Source organism: Mesoplodon bidens (genome assembly GCF_964165515.1).
Source record: "Mesoplodon bidens genome assembly, chromosome: 2".
In the NCBI taxonomy this organism is placed as follows: Eukaryota; Metazoa; Chordata; class Mammalia; order Artiodactyla; family Ziphiidae; genus Mesoplodon; species Mesoplodon bidens.
In genome coordinates, this window is record NC_138177.1 from 16144164 (window position 1) to 16156771 (window position 12608).

Consider the following 12608-nt stretch of genomic DNA (forward strand, 5'->3'; position numbering starts at 1 on the left):
AATCACTAAAGTTTTGAAATACAACACTTGGAATATGCTGGTGTAAGCTTATGAATGTTTTAGGCTAAAGTTTAATGTTTATACCCATACACTGTAGAAATGATTTCCTCTGATGCTACTGAATTGTAACATCAAAATCACCCTGTAGAAATAATCACATTATGCTCTCCCTAACCATTATGCATTTTCCTTCTCACTTCACATATGTTCAGAGTGTTAGGACCTGACCCTGATATCCTCTCTTCCTTATTGCTGGCTCTGAGGTGCTTCAGTCACATTCCTAAGATTGTTCTTGTACTATTTCTGCCACCAGTGTTTGAATCATTGAAAGGTAAGAGAATTCAGGGGACCATTCAACTGGAATGGGAATATTAAAGAATCCTATACCTGCCTTATGAAAGATTTGAGGAACTCATGACATGTATTTGATCTAAAAGTGGCTATATGTTCCTGTATAAAGAGATATATTAGAAGTGTTGTAATGAAAGTTCTGTATTTCTATACAGCAAATTTAGATAAATCTTTTATGGCACTTAAGATACATAATAGTCTATATAAATATAAATAATTATATAATAGTCTATTTATATATAAATCAAGATATATATATATAATTGCATAAGACACATGGAATAAGACAGTCTTTATATATATATTCTTACAGAAAGGCCATATGTATGCTATGAAAAGATCATGAGTTTAGGAGTCATGCAGACATTGGCTTGAATCCTCCCTTTGCCCTTCAATCATTCTGCCTTCTTAGGTAGCTAAGAAGACCCTAACACATGTCTGAATCTTCATTTTATGGTGTAAAGTGAATGATAATAACACCTAAGTCATCAAGTTGTTGCAAAGATAAAATAAGGTTTTGGTACATAGTAGGCACCCAGTAAGTAGTAAATATTATTCTACATGAACACAAACACATTCTGCACACCGGTATTTCCTACTTCCAAATTCTGAAAATTCAACAAAGTTAGAGGATGAAGATCAGATATCACACTTGTAACTATACTTATAACTACAGTTCATAATTTAGCCCTTTATGTGGATGGAACAACTGTATGTGAGTGCTCCAATTTTAAGTTATTCTTTAATTTTTTAGTGCTGAACTATGGGATAGGTCTACTGAATACAGAATTTAAGCTTCACCTCTTTAACTTCCTTTGAAATCATCATGTCAAGATATCTGTCTATTCATATCTGTTATCTATATCTATATTTTCCCCTTCTCACTGCTTACTCTCCTGTTGAATCTGAATCTTATTTTCATATTCTATAATTAATCTTGGAAAACATAACTCTTCCTATAAAAGAATTCCTAAATGAAGCTGAGACAGTTTATAAATATGAATGGTTAAGGACCCCAAGCAATAGGCCACTACTATAATAATAACTTTGTAATTGATCAAGGATCTACATGGAAAGCATTTTCTCAGTCAGTTTGCTGAATTACAAACCCATACAGTTAATTGTTGTTTGTTCCTGTGCACGTGTCCACATTTAAGGCCTAGTAGGCTCCCTTATCACAGGTTTTTATCTCTGCTTCCTGCACCACTGCTCTTGCATGAGATCTTTTTTTTTCTATTTAACATCTTTATTGGAGTATAGTTGCTTAACAATGTTGTGTTAGTTTCTGCTGTATAACAAAGTGAATCAGTTATACATATACATATATCCCCATATCCCCTCCCTCTTGCGTCTCCCTCCCACCCTCCTTATCCCACCCCTCTAGGTGGTCACAAAGCACCGAGCTGATCTCCCTGTGCTATGCGGCTGCTTCCCACTAGCTGTCTATTTTACATTTGGTAGTGTATATATGTCCTTGCCACTCTCTCACTTCGTCCCAGCTTACCCTTCCCCCTCCCCATGTCCTGAAGTCCATTCTCTACATCTGCATCTTTATTCCTGTCCTGCCCCTAGGTTCTTCAGAACCATTTTTGTTTTTTTAGATTCCATATGTATGTGTTAGCAGACGGTATTTGTTTTTCTCTTTCTGACTTACTTCACTCTGTATGAAAGACTCTAGGTCCATCCACCTCACTAGAAATAACTCAATTTCGTTTCTTTCTATGGCTGAGTAATATTCCATTGTATATATGTGCCACATCTTCTTTATCCATTCATCTGTCGATGGACACTTAGGTTGCCTCCATGGCCTGGTTATCGTAAATAGAGCTGCAATGAACACTGTGCTACATGACTCTTTTTGAATTATGGTTTTCTCAGGGTATATTGCATGAGATCTTGCAATACATATTAATCTTATTCTTATCCTTCCCTACCAAGCTCAGGTCTTTGCCTTTCCGGGAAGGCTTCTGGTCCCCTTTGGTCCAGTGACTTCTCTCAGCTCAAAACTTTTGGTTCTCCCTATACCACACTCATTAAAATGACATGGTGTTTGAGGTGGAAATGATGAGAGATTTTTTATTCTAATGCTAACTTGTCTAAGTAAGGAAAGACGAAATCAAAGATCTCTGGAGAGCTGGGTGTAGAAACCAGACTGCTACACTCATGAGCAGGCTGGCATCTACTACCACATGGGCCTTGTGTTTTGAGGCTGCTTCAATACTTGTGAATTCATTACTATTAATTTCCTCTGGGGTTATTTACCTTTTCATCAATTTATGCCTTGTTTTCCCAATAAGTCTGTAACTTTCTTGAGGCCAAAGACACAGCTTTTGAAGTATCTGTATCCTGTAATACCTCACACAGTTTTGCAGGTGTGTAGGAAATACTTTAGTGATCAGCGGCCTGAAAAACCTACACAAGGAACACACAATACATCCTGACACCAAAGGCAAATGATTTGCTTTACTGGTTTCTTGTAACTGTGCTTCCTCCTCAGTGCAAGTGATTAAGGGCTATCTGTATTTTACTCTTGATGATTTATGAACTTTATATGTGTGTTTTGCCCCAAGCCCTTTCTCTTTTACCTGCTGTAGTAGGTCCAGGCAAAGGTGCAGCTTTTCTTCTCCGTTTGATGTCTCCAGTGCATAGGGATCCTAAATGCATGCTTGTTTGCCTACAAGTAATTATCAGAAAAAACTATTAACAAAGGAGGGGAAAAACGACACATAAATACACAGCTTGTATAATCTGAACCTAAATCAAAACATTCTCAACAAAGATGGAGCAGCCTAGTAAAACCACCAATCTTGTTTATATCGAAACATAATTACGTTTGTTGACAAGCGTTCAGCAGCTAAATACGCCATCATAAATTGTTACTGGAATGAATAATATAAAAGGAATGCTTTTTAATTTTCAAAACTGGCAATCTTTCTGGCTCAACATAAAATCAAGCACTGTTGCTTCTGACAGGAAAATAGCTAAGATTAATTATCTAAAGAGATCACAATATTGTTGCTAGGTTATCAATTGGTTACTAATGCTTTACTGTCAGAACAACATTTATTACAGGAAAAGTATGATCAATTTCTTTTAGGATATTATGTGGCAGTGAATTCTCTTAAAACATTTTAAATAGAAGGAAATAGTGATGTTCTTCCTTACAATTCACAGGATTAGAATTCTTTAGTTAATTATTTATTAGCTAGGTGAGGAAACAATTTGAATGCATTAATGCTGATATTGATACTAGAGAAGCTAACATGATATTGGATTACCTTTGTAAAGACATGATGTATAAGAACTAAGAAGCAGACCTTCTGCTACTCTTGGAACTACTCAGAATTAGACTGTTCTGTCTAACATGGACTCCTAAATTTACGAGTTTTGGAAAAATTAGAAATGGCTCAATTGGAAATCAAGACAAACTAATAAGATGGAAAAGATGGAAAAGTCTTCAAGATTTTCAAGCTATAGAGGACGCTTATGTTCATGTCCTGGATTATAATCCCCGACATGGGGTTGGGATACTACCTGGGGATCATGAAGCAGAAATAAATAAAGCATGTTTACTAGAAAACATGACTTTTTAGTAATTCAGAGAGATATGTGGTAGTATACTGAAGTTTTATAGGGCCCAATTAGAAAACAACCAGATTATTAGAGAAAAATGTAAAAGGAAGAAACTAATTCAGGTAAAACTCAAAATATATACTTCCACACTTATACCCAGGTGTTTAAATATAATGAAAAATTGGAGTTGGGGAGTAAAATTACTTTAAATACAGATTCTATCTATAATGTACAAAGTAAAGTACAATCAATGAGCTGGCTAATCCAGGGGTATATACAACCAAAGAAGCATACTGTGAAAATCTATCAATATAGGTAGAAGCAAACAGGTATTTATCTAGTTTTCTCTTCCTTTTGTACTGAGTGCATAATGATTCTCTTTTATAAATATTTATAATTATTAAAATATTTTAAAAAATTAGTTCATTCAATTAATGATTAACTTTGCAGAAATACATACACACACATGTCAAAATGTTTACTAGTATGTATAACTATAACATTTTTATTGGATTTTGAAGTGTGGTTTTGGCTCATAATACCAAGAAAAAATAAATGGCTATATTTATTTTATATATTATATATAATATATATTTATATATTTATTTTATAAATATATTTATATTTTATATTTATTTTTAAAGCTATATCAAAATTTAAAAAATTAAAAAGTCACATCCTTTTTTTTTTTTTTTTTTCACGGTACGCAGGCCTCTCACTGTTGTGGCCTCTCCCGTTGCAGAGCACAGGCTCCGGACACGCAGGCTCAGCTGTCATGGCTCATAGGCCCAACCGCTCCACGGCACGTGGGACCTTCCCAGACCGGGGCACGAACCCATGTCCCATGCATCGGCAGGTGGACTCTCAACCACTGCGCCACCAGGGAAGCCCAGTATCACATCCTTTTTATAAAAAATTAATGAATTCACTTATTCAGCATGCAATTATTAGTATCTAATGCTGACTTAGCATAAGACTCCATAGTGATGGTGAAAATGAGGAAAAAGGAAGTAGAAGATACCAACGAAATGGAAAGTTCAGTTCTTATTATTGGAAGAGTTTTAAGTCTGAGTGAGGAGATTAAGTCAAAATATATGAAATAATTAGTGGCAGGCACAATGAACTTTCCTAATATTACTAGACATTTTGATATTTAGTCCTTATAACAATTCTAAGCATTTACTGAATATACCTTTTTTCTTTGTAGGGAAAAATCGGTGCTTCAATGGAAAACTATAGAGTACACCCTTCTACTCACCTGATTCTGATTCTATGGGAGCTATTTTACAACTCTAAGTTTAGATAACTGAAAGCAATGGAAAATAACTCTCGTCTGCAGTAATTCAAATGAGTTCTGTCCTGAGGAAGGACCATCCTCCCCACTGTGGGAAAGCCAGTTTGCACACATTGGTAAGTTCATTCAATCTTCCTTACTCCATATACATTTGTGCTTCTTTCATTTCTCCTTTGAACCCATTATAGCATCTGTCTGGTTCCCTCATTAATCAATGAGTTAAAATCTCAAATGCATATTCATTTTATATCTGTAAAAGAGACATGATTTTACCTATTTGTACAACATTATCCTGACACATCTCCGATCCCTCTTGAAACCTCCCCCCTAGAAAAAAGACTGGAGTAGTTTACCTTCCACAGAGCATGTACCAGACAGGCGCGGCTACCAGGAATAGCCGAGGAGGAGGAGGGGAAAGTAACATTCTGGAAGTGGGAATAAAGTGGGAACCCGAATTCTGGAGTGTGGCCCTTCTGTTACGGAGCTGTGAAAACCAACCCACGGACTATCTACTTCTTATCCTCTTGTTAAAACGTAATAAATATGCTTAGATTAAGCCACTGCTGGTCAGGTTTTCTATACCTGTTGCTGAAAGTATTTTTAAATGATAAAGAGTTTGTTCTGTTCAGAGAATTTTGAGTAGTTCAGGATGTCTGGGTAGCGGTGTTTACAGAGGAACTATATAATATGATGGAAGAAGAACGCTGGGGCTTGACCATGGGCCATATGTGCCACATTTGCCCCGTGAAGGTGTCTGGATTTTATAGCTGCTGTGGGGTCATTAAAGATCATTTAGCAGAAGCAAGCTGGCCAGATTCATGGGATGCTGATGAGCTGGGGTTGGGAGAGTAACCAGGTTTGCGAGTAGTCCAGACACAAAGTTCCTCCCAGGTTATCTGTCTCTGTTATAATTAAGAATAATATCATGCCACACAGTGAAACTTCTTCTGAAGAAATACCTTTTTAGAGATCATTAGAAGAATACACAGTAGCTGTTCATTGTGACTATTAAGATAGCTAGTTTCTACTTACATTGTTCTTGCACTAGTGGTATGTAACCGGAGTCTTCTAATTGCTTGAAAAACCATTCTCCCAAGTCCATATCACCTTTAAAACGTTATTATTTTTTTTACACTGTTCAAACTTATTAGGAAGGCCTGTTTACAAAGAGGGTGAAAAACAAATTCCAAGAACAACTCCCTCTTCTAAGCCTTTTTCTCATCTGCTGGACCCCAAATTCCCTTTTGGGTATCTGTACAGAACAAGTGGAACAGCACATTTTCCTTCAACTCCCCTCCCCCACCCCCAATGTAGCTACATCAAGGAAAAGAGACAAACATTCAAGGAGAATAAAGTTAAATTAATAAAGTCAGTACACTGAGCCCAAAGACCTGAGCCATAAGAAAAACAGCGAGCTGTATTTCAGTAATTCTATCAAGAATTGACTACCTGCTACAGCACACTGAGAGATCGGGATTATTGATCAGTAAGATTACTCATTTAAGCCTGTCCTCCCTCCTTTCCTTCAGACAGGTGCAACGGAGTTGCTACAAATAACCTAAGCAAGGTCTACTCCGTTATTTAGTTGTCATTCTTCATGCAAAACAGAGCAGTTATTTTTTTTTAATTTAAAATCAATGAACGTCTCAAAGGCAGCCTAGTTGGCTTCAGCCTAAATGAGTCATTTGTCTTTGCAAAGCAGAACATGTGGATTATTATTCAAGGTGATGGTTGGCAATTTTTGGTTTTTGTTTAGTTTTTCTGGCTGTGGTGTTTTGAAGAATGACCATATGTTGTCCTATGAACAGACCCAAAGTTGTTAAAAAATGTTAAGGTCCTTTTGTAAGGCACTGTTAGGAAATTACCCATCAGCCCTATCAGTATATTTGTGTCAGTGAGAGCCTTTGCTGGGGAGAAAAGTCAGAACCTGGTAACTTTGTAACTACTAACACCTTAAAATTCTAGAGGTAAACACACCCATATCTTTAAGTGGAAAGGATAAAGAAATAATGCTTTTTTGTTATGGATTTAATAAGCAGTGTCAGCTATGATTTGAAACACTGTTTCCCTTTGTACTCATTCTGAAACTTTTCCTATTAAATATTAGAAAGTAGAGCTCAAAGGGAAATCTTCGTTTTGTTCTGCTTTTGAGCCAGACTTCGCTTGGTTATCCCGTCATCCTTTCAAATGGGGTGGTGGCGGGAAAGTGGGCATTTCATCCAGAGGAAAAAAAAAGTAAAAAACAAAAATATAAAAAATCCAAAAAACCCCCACAAAGCAGAGACAAAAAATACTAAGGAGGACCACCTTGCCTGAGAACCTGTCTTTTGACAAGGGCTGACAAGGTCTGAAGCAGGCGGTGTCAAACACAATAATATTAAAGAGAAGAGAAGAGGAACTTGTCTCTTCATTGTATGCGCATTTGGCTTTTCAGAGAATTAGGCCTAGTGAAAGCTGCCCCCTGGATAAGATGTGTTCCCGAGCAGCCTCGGACAAGCTGCAGAGAAGAGACAAACAGATGTGACTATGGGCCCTGGCATTTGGCAAGAACACTCACTGTCAGTTAGAAAAATATAAGCCTGGACAGGGTATCAGCTGCACAGAAATGAAGTGGGTCTGTGGTGTCACTGGAGGAGCAGTCGGTGCAAATCCAGCCCTACGTGAACTTTCCCTTCTAGATCCAAATCACCCTCTCTTCCACTTTATTCAGTGTCAATATGTCTCAACATATTAACTGAACAAGTAAACATCAGTATCTAGCACTTTTCCTTCTGTGCCAGTATGCACATATCAAGTACTGTTGAGCATAAATATTTCTTAAGTACCAGGATCGCGCTAAATCCTTGCTTTTTTAAAAAAACATTTATTTATTTTATTTACTTATTTTTGGCTGTGTTGGGTCTTCGTTGCTGCGCACGGGATTTCTCTAGTTGCGGCGAGCGGGGCACTCCTCTTCGTTGGAGTGCACAGGCTTCTCATTGTGGTGGCTTCTCTTGTTGCCGAGCACGGGCTCTAGGCATGTGGGCTTCAGTAGTTGTGGCACGTGGGCTCAGTAGTTGTAGCTCGCAGGCTCTAGAGTGCAGGCTCAGTAGTTGTGGCGCACGGGCTTAGTTGTTCCGCGGCGCGTGGTATCTTCCTGGACCAGGGCTCGAACCCGTGTCCCCTGCATTGGCAGGCAGATTCTAATCCACTGTGCCACCAGGGAAGCCCTAAATCCTTGTTTTTAATGATGTTTTCTTTCAAAGTCCCTTCTTGTGCACGCAAAACCTTTTGCATTTGGTATTGTTTGATCAGTTGTTGGTTCTGGCGCCTTCTTTCTCTGGTGGCTTTCGTCATGTGGCGTCACGTTCTGTCTCAAGCCCATTTCCCCTCGCTTGGGAACAATCCTCACATCAGCAAGGGGTAGTTTAAGCTATAACTCGGTGCACTGAACTCAGTACTTGTGTCCCAGGATTTGGACCCTTGCTTTACTATGGACATATCCTATCTCGTTATAAACCTTCTGATATCTTAGTTCTTTTATTTTTTTATTATTTTTTATTTTTTTGCGATATGCGGGCCTCTCATTGTCGTGGCCTCTCCCGTTGCGGAGCACAGGCTCCGGACGCGCAGGCCCAGCGGCCATGGCTCACGGGCCCAGCTGCTCCGTGGCATGTGGGATCTTCCCGGACCGGGGCATGAACCTGTGTCCCCTGCATCGGCAGGCGGACTCTCAACCACTGCGCCACCAGGGAAGCCCCTATCTTAGTTCTTTTAGATTTAGGTCATTGCCTGGACTTGCCCAGATGCTAAAATGCACCTGGTAACTGGATCTGTCTCTAACGCTGCAGGCTGACCTTCTCCAAGCTTCAGCTGCTCCTGGCCCCCGTTCCTGTCACCGCCTACCTGCTTGGGCGGTTCTTTACGCTGCGGTTCAATAACCTCCGATTACCTGTTGTCTGATGCTCCACCCCTTGGATACCGTGATCTGCCTGCCAGGGTGCAGTTCCCCTCAACAGCTTCAGAAGGGTCTGTCCTGTTGGTGCTTCTTCCACCTCGTCTGAGAGTTCAAGTCCAGACCTACATCTTCCCGATCTGCTTTATCTTGCTACATACAGGTATCTGGTGGCTGCTGCCAGAACTAATGTTTCCTGTGCGTTTCCTCTGTGCCAGGTTATATGCCAATAAGCACGTCCCCCGTGGAGCTCCCAGCGAGGGTGAGGGACAGCTGTGTGTCAGGAGGCTCTCGGGGAGCTCAGGGACCAGAGTCACTGCCCCAGCAGCCAAGGACTCTCCAGGGTCCTCAGAGCAGAGCCACTTGGCTGAACTGTAGTGAGCAAGGGGGTGACACGGGGGGAGACAGTGGGAGGCTTCAGGTGGTCCAGGAACCTTATGAAATCATGTGCAAAATGTGCGTATGCATACTTTTTTATCAAGAAGGTCCATGATTCCTCTCTGATTTTGAACCATTAGCAGAGACATTAACACCGAACATTATAGATTGATACCAAACTAGTATTCATAATCGAAAATACCTATTATAAAATTTCTATGGAATATTTAAAATATGCTATACACATAGACCACCTTTTCTACTTACAGTATCACAAACAATAGAATTTAATAATGTAAGTTTAAAACAAAAAGCCTCATCCAAATATCTACACGTATCCTGTGTTCTACCTAAAAAGCGACCCCTTCATTTCTCCATCTCCTCACCCTGCTTTACTTTTCTTCATAGTAACTATACTAATATTTCCAAATTATAGACCATGCATATGTATTTGTTGAAAGGTATGGAAACTATGCAACGAAAGGCTGGTGACGATTATCTCCAATGTGATGGCGTTTGGTGGAATTTTCTTCTTTATGCCTCACCTTAATATTGGGCTTTATTTTTACCATGAGCATGGGACAAACAAACAACAAAAAATACAAATTATAATGAGATGAATTAGAAAACAGCAAACAAGAGGATTAATAAATGTAAGTGGTTGTTGCAGCTGGGGGTATTTCTTTGTCAAAGGCATGGTGGAACTTTTCCCACTGTGGAAACGGAGGTGTTTGTTAGATGAAGCTTTAGGTTCTGTTGGCCTGATCTGCCTGAGTCTCCAACAGAATTTCTTTCCTCTGACGCTGCCGTTTCTGTTTTCCCAACTAGTTCTCCGAAAAGGCTAACTTACACCATATTTGTCAATGTTTGAGAAGGATTTTAACCGATCTTTGGCATGTTACTTAAACTCCCTTTGCCTCAATTTCCTTACCCTCAAGAATTGGGATTAGTTTAGTATTTACCTCAAAGGTTTTTTGAAGATTTTATTTAAAGAGCACTGGTGTAAAACATTTGGTACAGTGCCTGCCCACACTAAGCAACTGATAACTGTTAGCTAATAAATGTACTATTATTACCATCTCCACTTTATAGATAAGAAGCCCAGGGCACAGAGAAGTGAAATAATTTACCCAGGATCACACAGGACAGGGGACACAATGGTATAAGACAACCAGAAGAATGCCTAGTGTAGAGTGTCAGGAAACAGCCACGAAATAAACACATGACGGTATAAACTCATCACATCTCAACACTATCAATACGCTATAATAAGGATATAAATTAGGGTCATTTCTAAATAACAAGTAGGAATTTTTTTGGTAGTTAATAGGAAAAGTAAATTCTTCCTTAACGTTTGATTCTGCTGGCTTTAAAGGTGTCATAGCACGTAAGAATAAAGCACTCATTTTCATTTCAAAAACTCATTAAAAACCCACAAGCCTCCTGTGAGTCTGAAACCCACTGACTCTCTCAGGTCAGCCCACTGCCACAGATTTTTCTCTTGGCCACCACTCGGTACTTCCCTCTCCACCGGTGTGTTCCATGCTTTATCTAAAGCCCCGAGGGTCTGTGATGCTGGTGATATCATTCCTTGTGTGGGTTAATAAACACACACTTCTGTATCCCTAAGCAGCTCATTTAAATGCTTCTTCTTTTTGTAGCTCTTCATTATTCTAAACAAATGGTACCTGAAAGTGGTGGAGGTTGTTTTATGCAATTCGGGTAGATATTAGAACGTTCTGAGTGTATGTGAATGAGGACATGCTCACATCAGGAGGAAACTTAATCTTTTCAGAGAGCAGATTATTCAGGAAGGTTTCAAAAAATCTATATGGGAGAACTGCTGTTACATTTTAGCTTCCCTGGTACCGCCATCATGCTTCCCATATTTGTTTAATTCCTTCTGATTTTGTTTTAAGGAATTGTCAGTCACCAAGTCCATGCATACATGCTAACACACAAGCAGTGTGTTCTACCCACTAGAAAAAACTTCCTTGCCATGTTTCCTAATTCCGCCATCTTTGAGAGCCTGCCCTTTCTCCCTTCAAAGTTCTCCCAGGGCATTTAAATCTAAATGTTCTTTCTCTTCTTCAAACTTTACTAAGCTCATTATCTTTCCAAGTGCCTTTTCTTTATATTTCTTACCTATCTGTGCATATCTCTGTCATTAAACTTGTCCTACTGTATGTCCTCAAGTTGCGTTCGGATTAGAGTGGATTGTCAGTTAAATATACGCTGGAAACAATTTTAGGCCAAGCACCATGTCTAATTCACAGAAGCTAGTTGTGCCTCTCATCTATGAGCAAAACAGTAAATATTTATTGAACTAAAACAAATCAAACTACGGTAACAACTGTTGCCTCCGCATTCTACTTGGCAATCAATCATGCATTTTTTAGGATAACACTTTCTTGAACTGTTATTTAAATTCACTCAAAAATACTCATTTAACAATTAACAAAACTTGACTATGAATCATGTATTTTACTAGACGCTAAACGAAACACAAAGAAGAATAAGAGCTCCTACCATTGAGGGGCTCATGGCCTAATGCAGGAGACACACATGAATAAGAAATTACTATACGATGTAATAAATCCACACAGTTATAGTAGCAGGCCACCACTTTGTGGAAATGGAGAAAAATTCATTTCGCCTGACTTCAAATTTTGATATTGTCTCTCCAGGCAGAATCTAAGATATTTGAGGCATCTTGGAGTATTCTTTTATTCTTCACACCATAGTACCTAGGAAAAATAGGCACTTAGTAAACTGATATTGACTTAATTTACTTGATTCCTAGCTATAACTATACATTTCTGGAATCTGATTATCATTGATATTTAGCATAGAGTTTCAACAAGTTTATTCTAATTTCCTTAAAAAATGATAAAGCTAGTATTGACTCTTAGGAGAGATAAAAAATTACTCAAAATAAACAGGATTCTTTTGGATATCTCCATTAAATGCAAGAAGATATGTGTCTATATTTAAAAAATTGGGATGTTGGTCCTGATAACATCTTGCATCTTACATAAAAGAACCATCAGATCAGACTACAGATGCAGATATAATCCC

At 38.7% G+C, this 12608-nt stretch overlaps 1 protein-coding gene across 3 annotated transcripts in view; it reads right to left on the reverse strand.

The window, feature by feature from the left end:
- Positions 1 to 12608, reverse strand: part of GPATCH2 (G-patch domain containing 2) — a 168202-nt gene that overhangs the window by 14298 nt on the left and 141296 nt on the right. For 2 of the 3 annotated variants that reach the window (XM_081226151.1, XM_081226154.1), the window contains exon 9: positions 2937 to 3025. In XM_081226151.1, coding sequence (XP_081082277.1) covers positions 2937 to 3025 — 89 coding nt within the window. Of the gene's footprint in view, positions 1 to 2936; positions 3026 to 11827; positions 12278 to 12608 lie in introns of those variants that run through there. The other variant, XM_081226155.1, reaches the window with a different exon arrangement.